Source organism: Lepisosteus oculatus, chromosome 2 (assembly GCF_040954835.1).
Source record: "Lepisosteus oculatus isolate fLepOcu1 chromosome 2, fLepOcu1.hap2, whole genome shotgun sequence".
Lineage (NCBI taxonomy): Eukaryota > Metazoa > Chordata > Actinopteri > Semionotiformes > Lepisosteidae > Lepisosteus > Lepisosteus oculatus.
This window is the reverse complement of record NC_090697.1, coordinates 67,111,350-67,134,192: the sequence shown is the minus strand read 5'-3', so window position 1 is coordinate 67,134,192 and position 22,843 is coordinate 67,111,350. Positions and strand designations below refer to the sequence as shown.

Sequence of the window (22,843 nt, the reverse complement as noted above, 5' to 3'; positions counted from 1 at the left end):
GAGAATGCAAAAAATGTTTGTACTGGTGTTTTCAGTGCAACAAACCCTGAGAGATGAAAAATGTATCTAAGTTTGTGCATTCAGCTTTAAATACTCTTTACTGCATCCACTTGTTTGTTAAACTTGATAAACTCAGCTGTTCAAGTTTGACATATTGACTTGATTGTTGTGTTGCGCTGCTCCACCTGCAGGTATATTATTATTGATAATACTACAGATCTGATCAAGTGCTAATGAATTAATCAGCTACTGTACTTTTCCAAAAATGGAAATACGCTGTTTTCTTACAGAATATTTTGCCTACTTTCTTACTCATTACTAAAGATAATTCTTTCCTGTGGGAAACCTTTTAATTGTCACTTTGTGAATTGTGAATTCTTAATACTTACATCTCTCCACCTCAGTGCATTAGAGAACATGAGGAATAACCTAATCAAATAATTTATGTTTATGTTCTTTTGCAGAGAATTAAACGTCAAACAAAACCACAGAAGGCAGAAGTAAGTCTGACTACTTTTTTCCTTAAATGAATTATTTTTACATAATTATACATCACATGCATTATTATGTTTGTGATGGTTTACTGTTTAAGTAAACAGGGCTGATATTCAGGAGTGCAGGGTAGGAGACTGTAACTTGTTAATTGAGAGATTCCAAGTGAAACAACACGTTGGCCCTCTTACTGACACTTGAGACTGGGCAGTTCCTTGCTAAGGATTTTCCCAGGTTTATTGCCGGTGTATGTTTAATCTGGGCCTCACTACATTTCAGTGCATAAAATAAAAGTGGGAAGAGTTATTATTATTCATATACAGTACATAGTCATCATTATTATCACTATCTGACAGCAGTTTTTTAAAATAATCTCTTTCTTTCTCTAATCATGCAAACAGTCTATAAGTTAAAATCATTAAGAGCGCAATTGGGTCAAGGAAATCGCAGACTGGAATAACTTCCAGCTAGGAAACTGAGTGCTTGTGACTTGCCATAAAAGAATGTTACCAGACTGCTGTGGCTTGGCAATAGACAGGCATTCCTACAGTGAAAAAAGCCCTGTGATTCCTTAAAAAACAAAATCAGCTAGGATGACAGAATCGATACACTGGTGGCCAAAATTCTAGTCTTTTCGTTTTTAAGCAAAATGCTGATCATAAGGGACACCTAACAATGAATTAATTTGATTTATATTGGCTGCTCCTTTTAGGTTTACCTTGAGCTGTCATGAACAAGTTTTTGAAGATTATGATTAATGAGAATTAAAGATTTCCCACTGAGAATCTTGGTTTCCTCACATTCACACTAAACATTATTTACAATTGCAGAAAACTGTAGTGGAGGCTTTGAGTAAATTGTTAGTGCTAATATTTATAGTTCTTTGATTGTATTATTAATGCTATTAATATTCTGTGCATTTATACAGTGCTTTTAATATAGGAAGGGACCCACTTCATTAACCACTGATCTGTAGCACCTATCTTGGTGACACAAGACAGCCATTATGGCACCAGCAGTCCCAGTACACTACATTTCAGATGTAGAAGCGAGAAATTAATTCAACAATTTAATAAAGGGTGAAATGTAGAGATACCAGATTAGGCAAACTCAAATCAGAAATTAGCCAGGACTCCAGGTTTAACACTACCACTCTTATGAGCAATATCATGGTATCCTATATGATCGAATGGTCATGATCTTAGTAAAAAATGGCGCCTTCTTCCAACTGTGATCTCTATCGCCATGCTGGGTCATTGCTTTGGAAATCTTGGTCTAGAAGGAGAAACACTGGATCTTGGTCTAGAAGGAGAAACACTGGTGCCCCAACATGCAGAAGCAAACTGGGTTTCCTGGAGGCCTGGCCTTACTTAGCTTCTGAGACCTGATTAGATCTGCCTCTATGGGGGTTAAAGCGCCTCATTGTGTCGAACGTGTATAGATACTGAAGGCTGTGCCTTGGAAATCTTTGGTGTTGCAGTTCTTCACTTCCTGACTAAAAAAAACAAGAAAAGTATATGATTTTAGATTGACAATCAATTTATATCACATAGCAACTTTCTTACAGACATTTACTTACTAAATAATTCAATACTATGCAGTTCCAATCATGCTTTTAGTTTTTTTTTCATGTACCCGTTTTGACAGGATATACAGTAGGTGATATATTATTTAGCTCTGTTGTGTTGGGTCCTTTCCATGTTATAGGTTTTTATATCTTTCTCCGCAACCAACAAATAATAATAAGGTGTTAACATTTAATAATGCAAAGGAACAAGTAATAGTAATTTTAATGGACTTCTTTATTCCAGGTGTATTTTATTGTTATCTTACGTCTCCAGAGCTGAGATTACTTTTAGTAGTTATTACAGTAAGCAAAACAGTTCCTGAAAATACCAAGAAGAAAAAAACAAATCGGCACTGTATGTCTGTGAAACAGAAAGCTAGGATGCAAAGTGGGGAAGTATATTTGTGTGACGCCTGGTAAAGAACTATATTCTCTCCCACTGGACATACTGTGTCAGGTTTTTTATAACATGAATAATCTTTATCATAATTCATCATCACCTTGAATTGTTAGTTATCTTTATACATTTTCTCTGGAGACACAAAACAATCACGTGTGGGGTTGTTACTTGTAGGTACTGTTATGTACTGCATTTTCAGGGGCTCCAATTAATAAATCAAAACCTGAATTACACTAGAAATTTGCTGAGTAACTTTATTTTTTCTAAAACGGTTTGAGACTTAAAAGCACTGTTATGATTTTATAACAATTGAAATGGAATGTTGAAAATACCAGCTCTTTATGAGCTGAGACCTCTAAAAATTCCAGTTATCTTGTGAACAGTTACTCTAAGGTCTTAGTGATGCTACTGAGTCAAGAAGGCACACCACATGCCAGAGGGAGGATTAAAAAATACTGCCATTGAAGCATCCAAACTCGTTTCATCTTGATTTTTGTTTTGGCCCACAGCTGAAGGTGACAGATTTCCACATTCGCTCCATGGTGGTGTCTCGCTATGCCCAGACCACAGTGGAGAGTTCAGTATGGAACCAGCTGGCAGTTAACAAAGAAGCTGCCTTTGAGGTGGATCTTCCCAGCACAGCTTTCATTTCCAACTTCTCCATGTAAGTAAAGGTCGGCTGAAGACACAGCCATTGTCATTGTAGATGTCCTTCTCATATCATTATTGGTTTGAAGTAGTTTGGTGATTATAGCACCGTAAACATTTAAAGGTTGATAATTCATGAAGTCCTTATCTCCTCTGGAATTTGAATTCTGCCCCCATCAGCTTCTTTAAAGATGGATGAGAATGGTGAACTAACATGCTGAAGTACCTAAGGATTCTGTCCATTTCTGTAAAGACAATATGCAACTCCAAACCTGAAAAGTATTACATGTGATGTACCATTTCTGTTGATGTATTCCCTTTATCTTCCCAATTGTGTGTGTGGCTTATGAAGGTGACCAGTAAAATTATAAGTCCCTGCTGGATGGGTCCACTGGTTTGATTAGTTATGCACAAAAAATTAAAATAAAAGAGGCCATGAGACGTTTTGAACACTTTGAACTTAACTCCATGTTGCCTGCCATCTGTGCAAAACTGGTCACAAGGTAGGTTTTTCTTTCTGCAGTGGTGTTTTGTATACTCACTTAATTAGCTGAGTCAGATCACCCCATATCAGTTACTGTATATACTGTATATAAATCCAAGATACTGTGTATTTTCTGAGGAATTGTGTATCACCTGTAGCTGATATTTTTCTGGTCATCAGAACATCTGGTAAACCAAAAATGAGACAAGGCCATTCAACCCAACTGGCTAATTTGTTTGTTTTCTCTCTGTAGCTCAAGTCCCAATACTTATTGAACTTGTAAAAAACACCCTTAGTATGAAACTTCCCTGAACCCTCCTTGAAAAGTGTACAGAGTCACCAACCAAACCTGGCCTGTATGTCTTTGGGAGGTAGAGTTTAAGTGGTGTACCCAGTCAAATCCAACACAAACACTAACACTCAGAGAACATGCAGAGCCTATGAGTCTGACTATCCTGCAACTGTTTTCCCATAGACAGCTCAGAACAGGATTTAAATGACTGGTTATGACATGCACATAACAGCAATCATTGCTGCCTCCTCATGACATGGGTAATAGTGTGTTGTGTGTACTGTATATACCGCTGGATGGTAAGAGTCACTTTTGACAAAAAGCCTCTTGTAGACACATTCCAACTGTTGGTTATGTTTTAGGGTTAACAAATTAGATTTAAAAACAAAACATCCTGCTAAATTTGTATTTAATTTGTTGTATTGATTTGGTTTATTCATAGATAATATTCAATATTCAATATTATATTCAATATTATACTTGTGTCATATTGTGGGCATATTGTTTTTAGGACAAGCATTATGATATTTTGTAATTTAAGTACTTTCTCATCATGTGTGTTTATTATGTGCTTATACACCTAAAGCCTTTATGGGCTTGTAAAAGCTGTATCAGCAAAGTCCAATCCCAGTCTTTGAAAGCCACTGGCTATCATGCTTTTACCACATCTGGATTTGTGTTACTTATTTAAAGTAATTACTTGCCTGATCAGTCATATCATACTTTTTATTTTACGGCCACCATCACTGAGGGTCAAAACATACATAAGCATGTTGTTCCCCCACAGGATTATACTGTATGAAAAACTGTATAACCTTTACAAACATAGAGAAGAGAAGCCACAATGTAACCTTTACTTAAAATAATCATAAAAAAATGAACAGAAAAATAACCCTGACAGTTAAGTATTCATTTGAAGGTGGTCCACTGTAGGAGATTTAAAACTGTCAAAGGCCAGGAGGTTATTGACAAAGCTCTAAACTATTGCACCCTAGCCTTCTTTACACCTACAGAAACCAAGAAAAATTCAAAATAAACAAAAGGCCCAATACACAACACAGGCCCTGGAGTAGGCCTGGGCCTTGATTAAAGAGTTCCAGTTGGTCACAGAGCTGGGAGCAGGGGACGGCCAAGCATGAATAGGTAGCATTGTTTGTGGGAGTCAGAAGGTTCATTGAGAAAACATGAGCCCTCCCTTCTTCCACTTTCATTTGCCAAGGCCAAAGCCCAAAGCACACATGGAGAGCTCCTGCCTTTTCAAAGCCTGCCCTGTTTCAGAAGCCAGCACTCTTTTTAGCTTCCCCCCAAAAAAAAATACCTGAGGCAATTTGGTATGATTAGTCCAGTTAGTTTCACTTGAAATCACTGAGGCCTTTTAATGGCCTATGCATGCCAGCATACACAAGACCACTGTTCCTCAGACAGAAGCTGACTATTTGCTTTGCAAAATTGCAACTGTGGCATCATGTAGTGCTGTAGTTTATTTTAAAGTAATTTCTTAACTTTTATTTCCTGTTTAAAAAGTTATACTTTGCTTTTCACGTGCCTTTACAGTTTCATGGAACGGGAAAACAAAGTGTATGTAGTTCACAGTGTTTCAGTAAGCTTTTTTAGAAGAGAAGTTATAATAGGTGTGAAAATCGCCAAATGTGATATTAAACAAATATGGACATCACTCTCCAAAGCTCGTGAAATGTTGAACAATATTTCCAAAGGAGATCTGCAAATAAAAACATTTTACTTTGCAAACATTCATAGAATTGACATTCCTTTTTCTAATCAAAGTTGGTATACTGTATGTATTATTGCAATCTATTTACTCTGTGGATTCCTTATCTAAAAAAGGCAAAAATGTTCCTACAAGAAGGACATTTGTATTAGAAGCATTCAAAGAGATACTGCCTGTGTTTTTCTTCTGGGTTCTTTTTGTTATGACTGGAACAAACCACAAATTTCAGTTGGCATTATTTCTGTAAACGAATTAAGTTGTTTATCTTTTAAACAAATCATCTGCAAACATGCCTTAGAAATGATTTTTTTATTTTAATTTTACCCTGCGAATGTCCTTAATAAGATCTGTGGGTGTATTTGTGGTGCAATATTTCCTGAAGTGTATGGGATTCTAAGGAGTGTCTCCATTACTGAAGGGCTCTGTTAGAAGACAGTTTGGGCCCTTTACAGTAAAGGTTGCTTGTTTGATTGTGAGCGGATTCTGTCATCAGCCAAATTTGGACCTGTGTACCCAAAGGGGTGCTTTACATTTGGGTGTGTTCTGCTGGGATGCTTCCTGCTTGCTGCACCACAGCAGCCCCTGTGGGTGGTCCTACACCTCTAAGCTTTCAGTGGAGCCAGTGAGAGTGATGTATGCCCTCTGATCTGTGTTACTGCTGTTTACACTGTGGGTCTGAGGTGCAAAAAGAATCTAATGGTCTCACAGTGTCTAGTTCAGAAGAAGGGCACATGTTTCTACATCTGGATACAGATGCAAGTATGAGGACTATAAAAGCAGTGAGTAGAGTTTATTACAAATTTGGAAAAGCCATTGGGGATGTTATAAAAATGACAACTTTTACATTATTTATGCTTCTGTGAACAAGGCCACCTAGTAAGCTGACTTTACAATCAGTGAGCCTCAATGTTCTTCTGTAATAGCCGACCTCTCTCATGCTATCTCTCTACCAACAGCACTTCTAATGGCAAGGTGTATGTGGCCGAGGTAAAGGAGAGAGGCCAAGCCAAGAAGATTTATGATGAAGCAAAGAAGAGAGGAAAAACTGCTGGGCTAGTAGCCACCAAGTGAGTTCTGGGTCCATAAACTAGTAAACAACTGTTCACAGAAATTCCTCATCCTTAGTTTCATCATAAACCCAAATACTTGATAATGGATAATGGAACTGGTAAGGAGTCTTTTGTTACTCTAAGACACAATATAACAATATCTACTGCTCTTGTATTATTTAAAGTTAACATATTTTAAATACATCACTTTCTGTGTTTCTTCCATACCAACAACATGTTATGGTTGCATGTTTTTAAGAATTTTGATCATTGGTAACTAAGAAGTTCTAAAGGACAAGCTCAGTTTGCTTCTCACTCAAAATAAGTTTTATTAATAACAGTCAAAGTTATTACAATAAAAGAAAACTATGGTGTACGGATTAGCATTGCTGCATTGCTGGACCTCTAAGTTCAATTCCTGGAGTACGATCTGCATGGGTTTTCTCCTGGTGCTCCAGTTTCCTCCCACAGTCCAGACGTACTGGTAGGTTAATAGGCTTCTGGGAAAAAAATGACCTTGGCGTGTGTGTGTGTTTCTGCCCTATGATAGACTGATGTCCCGTCCAGGGTGTCCTGCCACTGTTGCTTGCTGGGATAGCTCCCGTGTGACCACATATTGGATAAAGCGGTTAAAAAAATGAATGAATGGAAATCACTAGTAAATGGTTGACATTCCTAAAATATATATATTGCAATTCCTGATTGTTTCTTCACTGTCTCACAAACATGCACAGTAGTGGCTATGACTGCACTAAACTTTCCACCTTTAAGTCCAAAGCATCACAGCAATCTGTTTCTGAGATTCACAATTTCACAGTTAAATCCTTTCTGCCTTCCTATCCCTACGTCTCCGCCTGGTTCTCCCTCTTGTCCGCAGAGAGAGGGAGACGGAGAAATTCCGTGTGGCGGTAAGCGTGCCCGCCGGCTCCCAGATGACCTTCACCCTGACCTACGAGGAGCTACTTCAGCGTCGCCTGGGCCGGTACGAGCTGGCTCTCAGCGTGCGGCCCGAGCAGCCGGTCAGTAACCTGACCGTGGGGGTCACCATCTCTGAGAGGACCGGCATCAGCTTCGTGCGGGTGCTGCCCCTGCGAAAAACCAAGCTGCTGTCCAACACGGTGCAGGGTGAGAGGGGACTGACATGCTCCTTGCTACTACAACAATTAAGCCTCAGACTATTTTATAGTCTTTAAGATTGCTAATGAACAAATTTAAAACAAATGTGTTACCTTGCCCTGTTAGTTCTCTAATGAGAAATGGGTTCCTTATTAGCCCAAAAGGTAAAGGATTCCACTTGGAGAAATACCTGTGGCCCATAGCACTTTGCTGTTGAGAATATGGGCTATATTATTAACCAGCTGTGATTGTGGTTCCTAGATGGGTGCTATACCACTGACTGAGTGCTGATGGGACTGGAATGGTATGGCAGTCAGCAATGCCTGGGGCTGAGCAGTTTCGTGTTCTGTTTTCTCTCACTTTCCCATCCAGCTGATGCAGAAATGCCTCCGTCCACTGAAGTCCTGCGCTCCCCCAGCTGTGCCCGAATCAGCTTCACCCCAACAATCAAGGAGCAAACTGTCATGTCCACTAAGGGCATCTCGGCCGACTTTGTGGTGCAATATGACGTGGAGCTCAAGGACCTTATTGGAGATGTTCAGGCAAGACAAAAAGAGCCGTCATTAAGTTGAGAGCTACCTCATGGTTCATGTGGGACCTCTTGAGAGGGGAACAGTGTTTACCAGGTGGCTTTAAATAAAGTCATGTCTGTAAATTTTAGAGAAGGTCCTAAACTGAAATCAGTGGGCTAATACAAAACAAAACTTGATTAAACCAAACTTGTTGCTTACCTAATATGACCTAGCATTACAAAACAGCAATTAAACATCTTTTACAAAATGTGCTTTCATTGTTTAATATTTATTTTCTCTATTAGTCCTTACTTTAATTTAGGTGAGTCACGCTCCTTTGAAGAGATAAACAGTACAAGTTATATGGTTCACACTGACTTATCATTGAAAGGGAACCTTTAGTCTACAGAAAATTAGCACAACTAAATAATTTAATCCTGTTTGGGTCAGTGATGTTTTGATTAATTTCACAGTGTTTTGGAAACATGTGGTCTGTTTGCATCACTGACTATATTTCATGGTAATGGTAATTAATTAGAATGACCTCATTCAAGACCCAAAGCTCAATGTCTGTGTCAGTTAATTTAATTTATGAGGCAGCATGAGCCCATGTTGTGTCATGAGAGTTTGACACTTAAAACACCAGTAGTCAATCTTATACAATGAATTTAACTAGGAAAACAAAGGACTATATCAGGGCCAGAGTTTGCTTAACATTTTTTGTGAAGAGGATTAAAGCTATTATTTATAATTAGACTCACTCCTTTCTTTGTCCTGTTTTTAGAGGTTCCATTTAAAGTTGATGACTTTGCTAAAATCAAATCAGACAACTGTCAACTGTGGTTCTTATCTGTTCAACGTGACAGCTTTCAATTAATTAGCTATGGAATTGAGATTGTTTTAAGACATAGTGCTTATTAACACTACATGTTATAGTTAATTTCTGTTTAATTTGAATTAAATTAAATTTGAACAGGATTTGAATTTCTCAACTTTTCAGAGATTTAATTTCAATATGAGAATCTGCAAAATAAGACTTAGATGCCTTTTTGTTAAAATGGTCAAAGCAAAATTAAGTTCCTTGACTTTTGCACTCGCCTTCAACTATTTATCAAGCAAACAAGGCTAAAGACATTCAGTAATGATGAAAATATGTACAAAATATTATGAACAATCTCTCAAAGGGTCTTTATAGTTTTGAAAGTAGACCTGTTGTCTGTATTGTATTTGACAATTGTCAGGCCAGTGGTTACTGCTAGAAACAGCTGTTATGTGTAAACCCACCTTACCATCGTGGCTAGGAATAAATCAATACTTTCAATACATCTACCCATGACAAAATCCAATCTAAAAAGCTAGTTGTTTGTTTGCCGATAGGCAGACAGAGCAAGTCTCAGACAAACAGAAAGCCACTATCAAGTGAACTACAGTACCAATTTCACAGACCAGTCATTAAAACGCAGTAGCAAAATAAATTAATCGACAGTGAAGAAATATTTTACACATTTCAAATAAAGCACAAAATCGTGAACTTTGTGAGAAAGTACTGTAAGTTGCCATGTCGTCGCAAACTCCTGGTCTCACCACAGGAGAGAGAAGTCATGCAAATTGTGATGTGATGTGGCCCTTCCTGCTCACTAGTCACTGTAATCAGTAGTGTAATGTGATCCAAGTGAAGAAGTACAGGTTGTAGAGCAGACATTTCACCCCAGAAATGATCAAATGTGGTCTGCATGAAAAGTTAACAAGTAGTATTTGTCGACAAAATCATCTTAAAATCAAGAGCAATATTTCTATTGGATTAAAAGAGATATATTCAGAATCCTGCTTCTTTACAATGTAATAGGGCCACTTCACATCATCAGAAGTTTTGTTGCCCTGTTCTGAATTGCAGAATACGGTGCTGTGCTTAGCTGGACATTTGGTCTCTTTTGTGGTGTAAATTGGGGGATTTCCAAGTTACAGTGTACGTTGTACTTTCATTGTGGTTTGAAATGTACTCATCAATGCTGATTCTTTCGAACCCCAAAATATAAAAATAGTATTGCAGTTCCCCTTTAAAATTGTGTGTCCAATAGTTTCTGATAAGAGTTTTTTGATTTACAAGATTAATGTCTGTTCCATTTTACGCTTTTTATATATCAGTTGACATTGCATAAAATGCATGTTTTATCACTTTCATGGAATATCTCATTTATGACACACAAAAATAAAGTGTTCGTTTTTTTCTCTCTCTATTCTACCATATGCTCTATTTTACACGTACAGATTTTCTTCAGTTCTATTTTGTTCTGAATCTCTCTGCAGATCTACGATGGTTATTTTGTACACTATTTTGCTCCCAGAGGACTTCCAGTTGTACCCAAGGATGTTATCTTTGTGATTGACACTAGTGGCTCCATGCTTGGTACTAAAATTAAACAGGTACAGAACGTACATGTGAAAAATAGCATCCTTTTAAAGGCAGAAGGGTGGTATTTTTAAAAAGTTTCTTTTAATTCTTTTAAAGGTTCTTCACCAACATTACGTAAATGCCTTTCATGAACATCAGTGATTAGTTAAGATGTTTTGACTTTTCAAGTAGAAAAATGCACTCATTTTTAGTTGACATTTTACGAGGAAAACTATAGGTACACATTAAGATAAACAACTGAACAAAGTTTCCAAGTTATAAATCCTTTAAATTACTCACCCTTGATCACCGCTCCCCACATTCCTCCTCACACATAAAACTATAGAGGTAGGGGAAAATATAATAATTTTACAGATAATCAACTTAATAAAACCAAAAATACAGATGAAGCAGTAAAAGATAAAATTCAAAATAAAGACAAAAACCTAAATTTAAATATGGATAAGAAAGTATACTAAACATATTGGAGAGCAACATCTTAGTGAATGCAAGAAAATATAATTCTAGGTACTGTACGTAGGTACCTGCAAAAATCCATCCATCTTTTTTCCAATGGATTTGCCATACATTTTCTTTATCTAGTACAGAGTCATGGGGATTGCTGGAGCCTAACCTGACAAGCAATGGGCACAAAGCAGGACAGACCCTGGATGGGATGCCAGTGCATTGCAGGGCAGCTGTACAAATCCATTCACAGATTAATTTTCTAAACAATTTATCCGATATAGGGTACCAGCATCTATTCCAGCAAATGATGGGATTGCATACAAGCACAAATTAAGTTTACAAAAAGTGTGATTCAATACATTTCAAAATGTCATGTTGTCATATTTATTGAAATGTTTGAAAACCTTCTGCATAAGGTCACAAATCAGAGAGAAGAGCAGATGCCCACGCTCATCTGTATCTGTATGTGTTAGCTTGGCCTTGGACAGACGGTGATGCCAACAGTCAGTGGGGACAGCTCTTATTTGCTGTAGGGGTGGCAATAGAGTAGCTATTATCACCCTGCAACGCATAACTGGCAACCAACTGAAGCTCAGCAGGTGTGAGCCTGGCCAGTACCTGGATGGGAGACCTCCTGGAAAAGCTAAGGTTGCTACTGGAAGAGGTGTTAGTGGGACCAGTAGTCCCACTAACAGTAAAAAGGGTGCCGTCCTTTGGATGAGACAAAAACCCAAAGTCCTGACTCTCCGTTGTCATTAAAACCCCAGGGCATTTCTCGAGTAGAGTAGAAGTGCTACCCTGTTGTCCTGGCCAATATTTCCTTTGGCCTTTACCATTCATGGCCTCCTAATAATCCCCAATGAACTGGCTTCATCACTCTGTCTCCTCCCTGCTTATAGCCGGTGAGCATTCTGGGGCACTCTGGCTGCCATCTCATCAACCATGTGGGTCTACAGTACACATTGGTGGTGGTGGAGGAGAGTCCCCATTACCTGTAAAGCGCTTTGAGTGGAGTGTCCAGAAAAGCGCTATATAAGTGTAAGGCATTATTAATTATTAATACAATGGAGAAAACCTACTAGTTTTGATAAGTACTCAATTAAATATGAACACTACAGTCAGATGGATGCAATTTCCCTGTGTGACATAAGGTCCTGACATCTGATGTTATCCACAGACTAAGGAAGCAATGAAAATCATACTCAGTGACCTACGAGAAAATGACTACTTCAACATCATTACCTTCTCCCATTCAGTGAACACCTGGAAAACAGAAACCACCATCAAAGCCACACCAAAGAATGTGAAGGAGGCCCAAGCATTTGTGAAGAAAATTTCTGCATCAGGATGTAGGTGTACACTTAAATGTCCTGTTTTCTTTAGCTTAAAGCAGCTAGAATGCAACTATTGCACTTCACAATAAAAGAAGTACAGCTTTATTCTGTCACACAGACTTTTCTAGCATATTTTGTTTTTGCGTAGTGTAGTTTTGAAACATTCACAGGTGCTTTTCTAGACATCTCTTGAAAAATATTTCACAAGGTAGATAGAACTTTATAAATATTATTTTATGCACTTTTAACATCCAGACTGTGTAGTGGGTAACAACTTTGGCAGTCTTATCTGCACAGCATGGAATAAAAAATAAGCTAGATCGTCTGATAAGAGTGTCAGTGTCACACATGATGAAATGTGGCCCAAGATTTAAATTAATTTCACTTTACCGTTTGCCAAAAGAACATTACTTAGGCTATCCTTTTCACATATACTTTTTGTGACAATTTTTGGGAAAATATAATAAAGCTCCTTTATTTTGTTTTTCTCACCAGCAACAGACATCAACTCAGCTTTGCTCAATGCAGCCAAGCTGGTCAACACCAAGAACCCCAGGAAAGGCTCAGGCAACCATGTGCCTCTGATTATCTTCCTCACAGATGGGGAGCCTACCACAGGTGTGACTTCTGGGGAAAGGATTGTCAATAATGCCAAAGAGGCACTCGGGACAGCCTCGCTCTTCGGATTGGCATTTGGAAATGATGCAGATTACCCACTGATGCGCCGTTTATCCATGGAGAATCGAGGGGTGGCACGGATGATCTATGAAGATGCGGATGCCACCTTGCAGCTGAAGGGCTTTTATGATGAGGTAGCTAGCCCGCTGCTCTTTGACATCCAGTTAAACTACTTGGATAACCATGTCTACGATGTCACACGGGCTCTCTTCCCAAACTTCTTCCAAGGATCTGAGCTGGTGGTTGCCGGCCGGATCAAGCCTGGAGTCAAGGACCTCAAAGTCAAGGTGAATGCTATGGATTCTGAGAAGCAGCTGACTGTGGAGAATGATGTGACTGTCCCTAGTTCAGGCAATGCTACCTTTGGGTGCCCAGGGGATCTACAAGGCATCTCAGGTTTTGTTCGCAGGTTGTGGGCGTACTTCACCATCAAGGACCTCCTCCAAGCCAAGCTGAACAACACAGATCCGACAACACAACGTATCCTGACTGAAAAAGCTACAAACCTGTCACTGAAGTACAACTTTGTCTCTCCCGTCACATCCCTGGTTGTGGTCAAGCCTGATACTGAAGAGGCAAGCTTGAATGCCACTTCTACCACCACAGCTACAACAACTACAACTACAACAACAACTGCAACAACAACAGCTACAACAACAACAACCACAATGCCCACTCATACCACAAGTACGGTAACACATACTCCATTTCTTCTTTCCAAATTGGCTCTCCACTCCACCAGAAAATCAGATACCACAACTACTTCCAGCTCTAAGACAAGCAAGCCCAGGCCTGAAAGTGTGCCTAGTACCAAGTTCCCTGGCCACCCCAGTGGTCTCCAAACTACAGGTCGAGTCCTACCCACCTCCACCTCCTTCCCTGCCAAAACAGTCGCCTCCCCTGAATCCCAAAGTAGAACTGCTACCTCCGAGCATCGCCTCACCACTGCCAGTGCTGCCCCTGGAGGTCTGTCCACTAACCGGACAGATGCTTTTTGGGTGACGGCCCCAGCTCCACCCCCAGGCACCACTGCCATGCCCCACATCACTGAGATGGGCACCGATATAGAGATAGCCAGATTCATCAGTGCCACATTCATGCCCATGGTAGGGTTCACAGAGGAGAAGCTATATGCTGGGGAGGCAATTCAGGGTAAGTCCAGAGAGTCTCCCCTGTGAAAGTGCCACTTCCCTATGCCACTGCAAAGTGACACATCCCGTACCCTGTTGCATGGCATACATGGGGCAACTTTTGAAAGTTGGGAGAGGCTTTGAAAATACCACTTGCAGGGAGATCCGTGCAAACCGAACTCCAGAAGGCAAGCAAGCTTGTATTTATGTTTTTTTCCTAACCAAATTGCTTCTAACCCCCCCATTCCCCCCACAAATATCTCACTCAAGGCAAAGTAGAGCATGAAACCAAAATACAATATACAGTGTATGATTAACTACAACTTTCACGAGTGCATTTTCTCCTAAGAGAAGCTATGTCAGTCAGTTGCTGAAGTGTAACTCGTTTAGCTTGTTAATATTTGACAAATGTTTGCCATTAGGAAATATGAAAATAGCAGCTCAAATATTTTGGATTGATTAATAGGATTGATTATATTACATCTACGTAGTTGGAGCTCTGTTATGTGCTCTTTACATGCACAGTAAAAGTTACTCTGTACAAGCAAAATTTCTATTCGTACATCATTTTGGGGCTATATGGTTTTCCATACTATTGTGTACAGAGGCTCCAATATTGTTTGTACATTAAAGACACCAGCTTCCTGGACATATAAATAATAACATATTGATTGTTTTATGCCACTTAATATAGGCACTCTAATTATTTCTAATAATTAAATATAATTTCTAAATATACATTTATGCCTTTTCTTTGAGCAACAGCTTTACTGATTCCCTGTGCTGTGTAGCCTTTGGCACACTTTCACTGCCTGCATTGAGTTTAGTATTTGGCTTTAAAAATAAAACCTTCTGCCAACAAGTACAAAATGAGTTTCACCACTTGCCTTCCTGATGGAGACATTACACAATTATTCTAACATTATTGCGCAAATGGTAGATGTACAGCCTCCCATTTTCTCTGCTCTGAATGTAGTTTGTGGGAACAGCATGTTGATATACTCTATAAAAAGAAAAACTTGTGTTGGCTAGATGATGCTTTGGATATCTGCTGCCTCATAGTGCTGGGGCCCTGGGTTTAATTTCAGACCTGGGGTGCTATTTGTGTCACGTTTGTGTGGGTTTCCTCTGGGTGCTCCTGTTGCTTTCCCACAGTCCAGAAACATACTGGTAGGTCAATTGGCTTTTAGGGAAGTTGGCCCTGGTGTGCATGTCTGTATGTCTGGCCTGCGATGGACTGGTGTCCCATCCGGAGTGTACCCTGTCTTGCACCCATTGCTTACCAGAATAGGCTCCAGCTCCCCCAGGACCCTGAAATGGAAGAAGTGGTTTGAAAATGGATGGATGAATATTTGTGCAATTTTGTTACAACACAAAATAACTGAATCAACTGCTAGCATTAAATGGTTACTAGTTTGATACCGTGTTATGTCTTCAGCTATCTATTACCGTGGAACAGGTAATAGGTTTATTCCATGCTGAAAAACAGAAGAAAGAAAACACAACGTTTCGGCCGTGGAGCCTTCTTCAGGTGTTCCTTTGCAGCCTACGCATGCTGATGCAGCTACCCACCTGAACTATCTATTACCATGAATGGTCAGCAATTGCGGGGCACAACTGACTAGTGCCGCTAATTTTCAGTATATTTAAATCTAGCAAAGGTTTCCCAGGCTTTTTTAGCCACTGAGACCCCTTGTTATTGCTGGGAGCTGTGTCTTTCCACTCATCCATTTTCACTCCTCTTTTTGCACTCTGGGTTTGTGAAAGACCTGGATGACCGGGCAGTGCATGCTTCAAAGGCTTTGTGCTTTGTAGTTTCTAATAACAAGCAGGCGTTTCTAAATTTCTAAGTTTCTAAACCCAGTCATTTAGCCACTTTTCTCCTTCATGGTCTTGCAAGCACCAGAGGAGAGCAAAAGTGAAACAATTTGCAAACAACAGCATAGTATGAGATGAACTTGGGTATATCTTTCTTGTTTTTCAGATGTTTCCTCTGTCGTTCAAGTTCAGATAAAGGGTAATCTTTTACACTGGGTTTATTTGAGATTTAAAGTATTTAATTTGTTCAGATACTGTATATGAATCTGTGGTTTTGACAGCAGTGCTGTAGCAACTTGAGCCTTGTGGGAAAGTAATTGTTTTTCATAATGTAAATGTTTCTTTCTTTGGCTTTAATATATTTTTATATACAGTTAAGGGAATAACTAAATTTGACTCCAGTGGGAATTTTAAAATTAATCAAGCAGAATGCATAGTTATAATAGTTACAGCTATGGTAATTTCTGGACAGATTCATCAAATAGAAATTGTCTGACAGTATCTTCACACTTTTGCCATGTAACATTATGTGGGATGTTAGGCTGAATTCTGGTAACATTTGGCTTGATCTTGTGATCAGATACTTTAGTTTATAGTGATAGGACAGGTTTTCAAAAAATGTCTATGCTCTTAATGAACCACATGGTTGTTGTTGGAGACTGTTGTTATATGAATGAGATTTATAAACTAGACTTAAAGTTTTGTTTCCATTATTCTTTTTTAGATACTGACCAACATGAAGGTGAGTTGAATCGAATCACTATAATCAATTTATTGTATATCTAACAGAGCTAATACTAACCCAGAGTACATATACTACAACATATAAATCATCGTATTCCACCTTGTTATATTAATTAGTAATAATGTGTCTTTTTAAGGTAGACATTATTTCAGGGATCTCCAATTCTGGTCCTGGAGGTCTGGTGTGTCTGCAAGTTTTAATTACAGTTCATCTTTAATTATTTCAGTTAGTCCATCATAAGTCACTAATCATTGATTGGAACATTTGAGCAACCTGTACCAGCTTTTCAGGTGTTGGCACCTTAAAAAGACCTAAACATTTTTTAAAACATTGGCTTTCCAAGACCCATATCTGGGAACCTCTACTTTTATGGATACATTATGGATGGGACATTAGTCAGAAAATCAACTGTCTTTGTGTTTTATGGTGTTGGAGAACACACTACTGCAGGTCACAAAAGTGAATCAGTACCCATTATGGTACATTATGGTAACTACAAGAGAGCACAAATAAGGAAAAAAAACATTGTAGAATTTTACAGCTGTTTCAGTATAGTCATAATGAACCCTATAAGAACATGCATCTGCTATAAAGTCTGGAGCTTTCTTCTTTGTTAAGTTCAGAATCTTTTGAACCATCTTTGTAGTTGTGCTCTTGTAATAAGTTATGTGTAGAGCCTTATCTGTCATTGCAAAATACTGCTGCTAATACTGCTAATACACAATAATTCTTTGGATATTTGCAGTTTAGCTGGCTGCCTGAAAATGATGGTGTGTCATTCATGTTCTGATACCAGGACCATGTATAACATATCAGACACTGAACTAAGTCACACCTTTTTTGTATAAACCTCTCAGCATTATTTCCAGATTTTTATGTGGATGTTTTAAAAGAAGAATTGATACAGACTTAAAATACATTCAATAATGTTCTTAATACTTGCTGAAATTGTATAAATATGTTGCTAAAATTGAGAAAGTCAGCCCTCTTATATACTTTTTTTCAGTTTCCATTAACACACGCTATGGCTCTCAAATGTTCATATGCATAATTAGTGCAATGCATTTTGCAGTGTTTTGACATTCATTCCAATAACGACTGCCATCCTGTTAAGGTCATGTCGTGTCATGTGAAATTGACTTCAGGTATTTAGATGACCCTTATCTCAATCCACACTTTAAATATCCTAAAAGAAACATGGTTCTGCCGACATCTTCTTTAACAGGTTCATTGCTCTACGTGGCAGAGCACCTCACACTGGTTGAAGAGCATTTGCACTGAATGCAAGTAAATTACCTAAGCACTCCTCCCAGTTCCTATGGGAATTCATAATTACCACTTACATAGCTTTACAATAGTTTCATGTCTCTGCACTTTGAATCACAAGTGTTGAGGAGTCACTACATCCTATGTAACAGAGCAAAACTTGGGAGAATTTCAACCCTAATCTCTTCCACTTCTGTTCTCCTGAGCATATGTATCTTGCCTCCAGAGCTCAACTCGTGCATCTTCTCTTGTGTTCCTCCCTCCTGTTGGCTTTGTCCTTACAGACAGGCTTCGGTTCCCTCATCCGGGAGAGTTTAGCCAATGAAACTAATTTGATTCTACTTCACATAAATAAGGCTTTCGCTGAACTGCTGAATGAGGTGTCTGGTCTCTGCAGGAGTTGCTGCTGCTGTCTTACTCTAAGGTGAATCAGAAGGTGGCAATGTTAGAGGCACATAATTAAAGAAGTGATAGGTAGGACACTTACAAGCTCCTGATCCAGCTATAACAGTCCAGCTAAAAATCTTAGAGGTCAAGATGATCTAAACTAAAGAATTTAGATGTACATTTAGGCATGTAAAAATATTTAGAGAACAAGACAAGCTCTAACCTAAGGAATTAAGATGTACATTAAGCACAAGGTAATGGTAAATGTATTTAATTTTGGGACAAGAACAATATCCAATAGGGGGAAAATGACTTAAATAACAATGACAGTAACATAGTAATATCATCTAGCACAGGAAATGTGCATTTGAATCTGATATTGTCTATCTAATATCTTGAACACTTTGACCTTGCAAAGATCAAATGACACACATAAAGTTAACAGTTAAATTTCTCATAAGTGGTGCAATTTCCCCTCTTGGAATGACTCATGCAATGTGATGGACTGGCGTCCCATCCAGGTTATATCCTGCCTTGTGTCTATTGCTTGCCAAGATAGGCTTCAGCTTCTCTGCAACCCCATGCTGGATAAAGCAGTTAGAAGATGGATGGATGGAATGCATCTTAGAGATAAATGTTGAAAACGTGAGTTCCAATGCAAAGTATTTGAGGTACATTTGCACCAACAAGGACATGGTTTATTGATAGAGCTGCATTAATTGTGACATCTCAATATACAGTATAGAATAAATGATATAGAGTAAATGATCGGTATGACTGGCTCCTTTTATAAAGCATAAATGTTGATTTATTTATTGTCTCTTTTCAGATTTTTATTACTATGGTGAATACAATGACATCGTCTACCCCGATAATTATTATTATGACTGTAAGTGTACATGCACACTAATATTTCATGTAAATGTTTCTATTTGGAAGTACAGTATTTCAAATGTGGATAATCTGAATCAGATAAACAGAGCATTTAAGTACCTAGTTGATTACTAATACAATATAAGTTCATGTAATACTTGTTAATACCTATCTCTGTGCATCAATTATCCAGCAATTTGAAGTTTGTATTAACTTTCCTATCAAATAAAGCAGTCAATCAATAAAATTGTGAAATATGTCTACTTTGAAAACAATGTGTGACTTTATGTATATTTAAGGATGTAATAAAATGGCAGACTAATATGCAAAACAGCCAGTGGAGGATTTTTCTGAAAACCTCAACATCTTCCAGTTGCACCAAACATTTGAAGGCGGTTTTGTCTCTTTCATAAAACAGTTTTTTGCTGGGAAAGTAAAAAAATAGAAGACTGTAAATACTATTTCTTTGTGGAACTTGGACATCAGAGTCAAATCAGTGCTCTTTCTTGGGAGTCACTAGTTATTACAACACTTCATATTGCCCACTCATGGAGAGTTTGCCTTAGTTTGTGATCACATTTTTGAAGATTCTGACCTGTTTGAATTAAAGATTGAACAATTGGAGACACTATTGGAGTCTTTATGCAAATTGTACTTTAATGCTCTATTGCCACTGAGGAATCTTTTGCAAAGCATTGTATGTGTCCAGAAAATATATATTTAAGGCTAAATGTATACACAATGCACAACTTACATGACAACAATTTGCTAGGATATTAAGCAATGAACCTTTTGTACTAATGTAACATGCTAACATAAAAAAAAATGTTACATGCTAGTTATATAACTACTGAGACCATGATAGTTTTAGGATTAAAACCATTTTGTATAGAAAAATGTGGCTAGTCAATTAAAGGTTATAACTTTAAATAGAGAAATACCTTAGTAGCTTGCTAGACCAATAATTTAATTAACAAAACAATGCAATTTAAAAAGGTTAATAAACCATAAAAGTGACCCAAAATGTTATTCAATGGGAGTATAACTAGCAGTCCTTTATGAGTGCATATACTATACAGTATATTCAAATTACAGTGTCTGTACTAAAAAAGCAATTGCTTGAAAATGGCAATTTTTTTTGGAAAGAACAGCAGCTCATTAAAAACGTTTTGTTGACACTGAACTAACCAGGTCTTATTTATGCTTGTTCATTCTAGTGGATTCTACTCCTTCTAATGGTAAGTATTGTCATTCCTCCAACAACAACATTTAAAAAATAAAATAAAAACATGATTATGCTTAATATTTTAAAGTAGTATTATCTTGATCATTTGGGATTCTGAAAACTAAAATGTTACAATTATAAGCCTCAATGCATTCTTATATTACTATTTGTATTGAAAGGTTTCTAATGATGATTATTATAATAAGGTTATTAGCACTTTATGTCAAACTGCATTAGCTCATTGGCATTTATTTATTTGTTTACTGCATGGGCTTTTCAGTTCACATTTTGTGTTCAAAGTGCACAGTTGTGTAAAACCATGTGTATACAGTATATTGGATCATGTAAATAATAGCTGTGATACTGTGCAAGTCATATGGAGAAGAGACTGTTGAAAGATATATTATTGTGTGGTGGAAACCAACTTCAATGTTTTGTGAGTACTGTAAATTGTGCTTATGGTTTATGAGACTCTTGCTGCATACTTTAAAACGTTTTCCAAAGTAATGCTCACCATTAAGAAGTCAAAAGTGAAATCAACATTGTTTTTTGTGATTTACAAAACGTCAATCAAAATAAAATTGATTGATACAAAATACACAGTGTCTTGGAATAATTCATATACTTGTGTTTATAGTTGGGTCTGCAAGTTCCAGGCTTATTTTCGCAGGTTCAGGTAAGACTGAGTGATTGATTGTGATGACAAAAATCAAATGTTTTTACTTTTATCTCGGAAATGTTTATCGGGTTCTTTTACAAATTAACAGAATAAAACAAAAACACAGTTGTATGCTAATATGAAAAGGGGAGGGAAAGTGAACTAGCCTAACAAATGTTATAAATAACGAAATGAGTCTGTAGAGATTGATACAGATTTTGCACTAGCATAGTACATTTAGCCACACATCTACGAGCCCAATTTCTATAAATGGACACAACCAAACAAGTCAGAGATATATAAAGTATTTTCTCAGCCTGCAAACTATTTTGGTTTTGGCTGTGGTTAGACCTGCTGGTTAAATGTAATGTAGCTAAAGAATGACGGTAACTTGTGAGTCATTATGGAGCAGGAGTAGGTTAGGGCTTTTCGGAATAGTCATATTCCAATAACAAAATATAAATTAGTCTCATAATCCAAAAACGCCCCAAACAGACCAGTAGTGGTGTCAGTAATAAATAGAAGAGGTAGCAATGCTCATCTGGCTCCAAGGGTATGGCATTTGCACATTCGGTGTGGAAGAAGAAAAATATTAGATGGTGTACTCAATTATTTAAAGAAGGCTGTTTATGTCTCAGATGCATTTGCAACAGTCCAACTTGTCTGCTTTCTATACCATATAAAAGTAACCGGCAGGAGATTAATTTAGATATTAATTTTAGTCATACAGAGAGCTGACTAGATTCCTTGAAGTGGAAATGTGCTATTACTGCATGCTGAGGTCCAACATTAAAAAGATTCTTGAGTTTTTAAGCACCAGTCCACCAGTGTTGGCTACCAAGAGACATTAGCTGGAATACAGCTGTTGAATGTGGATTTTCCTAGTTTGTGGGCGATGACAAACTCCAGATTGTGTTGCACTCTCTTTCAGCTGATGGAGACCCCCACTTTGTGGTTCATCTGCCCAAACTTTCAGAAAACATTTGCTTCACCATTGATGGGCTGCCCAATGATGTACTGCGACTGGTAGATGACCCAGAGAAAGGTATTTCAGTAGAGCCACTGTATATTAACTTCTGGCTATTTCTTGTGCGTGAATGTCTGTTCTTTTAAGAGGTCGATAAGGTACCTCATTTGAATGGGAATTCACATTCCCAGTATCTTGTTTGAAGTAACATCCTCTTAAAATTATTAGGGTGAAAATTTAGGACATTATTTGGAATAAAAATGTGCAGTGTCAAGGATATGGCTATCCTGGCAGGTGACTCCTTAATTCTCATGTTGTCATCATTGGTAAATCAAAAGCCTTTAAAAACTTTTCCAGTTTTTTTTCAAAATCCACCACCAGGTAGTTTGTTGTACCTTTTAACTTACCATTACCTAAGGCTCTTGGATCCAGGAACATCGCAAACCCCGGGTTCAACAGGAAAGTACTGAACTCAGATTGAGTCACAGAGAAACTAGGATGATTAATTCTTTACTGTTTACCATAAGTATAAAATAGAAAAAAATGGGATTACACCAGTTTTACTTGGATTATTTAGCAACTATATACGGTACATAGGCATCTATACTGTAGG

At 37.9% G+C, this 22,843-nt stretch overlaps 1 protein-coding gene across 3 annotated transcripts in view; it reads left to right on the top strand.

Moving 5' to 3' along the window:
• The window catches only part of itih6 (inter-alpha-trypsin inhibitor heavy chain family member 6), a 31,275-nt gene that overhangs the window by 5,715 nt on the left and 2,717 nt on the right, over positions 1-22,843 (top strand). The window contains exons 2-15 of one of the 3 annotated variants that reach the window (XM_015343295.2): positions 465-500; positions 2,969-3,123; positions 6,569-6,679; positions 7,539-7,786; positions 8,150-8,319; positions 10,597-10,713; positions 12,327-12,498; positions 12,979-14,313; positions 16,276-16,308; positions 16,834-16,851; positions 19,337-19,396; positions 20,598-20,618; positions 21,243-21,281; positions 22,195-22,308. In XM_015343295.2, the coding sequence (XP_015198781.2) occupies positions 465-500; positions 2,969-3,123; positions 6,569-6,679; positions 7,539-7,786; positions 8,150-8,319; positions 10,597-10,713; positions 12,327-12,498; positions 12,979-14,313; positions 16,276-16,308; positions 16,834-16,851; positions 19,337-19,396; positions 20,598-20,618; positions 21,243-21,281; positions 22,195-22,308 (2,629 nt within the window). The remainder of the gene's footprint in view (positions 1-464; positions 501-2,968; positions 3,124-6,568; positions 6,680-7,538; positions 7,787-8,149; positions 8,320-10,596; positions 10,714-12,326; positions 12,499-12,978; positions 14,314-16,275; positions 16,309-16,833; positions 16,852-19,336; positions 19,397-20,597; positions 20,619-21,242; positions 21,282-22,194; positions 22,309-22,843) is intronic. The other 2 variants (XM_015343301.2, XM_015343308.2) reach the window with 2 other exon arrangements.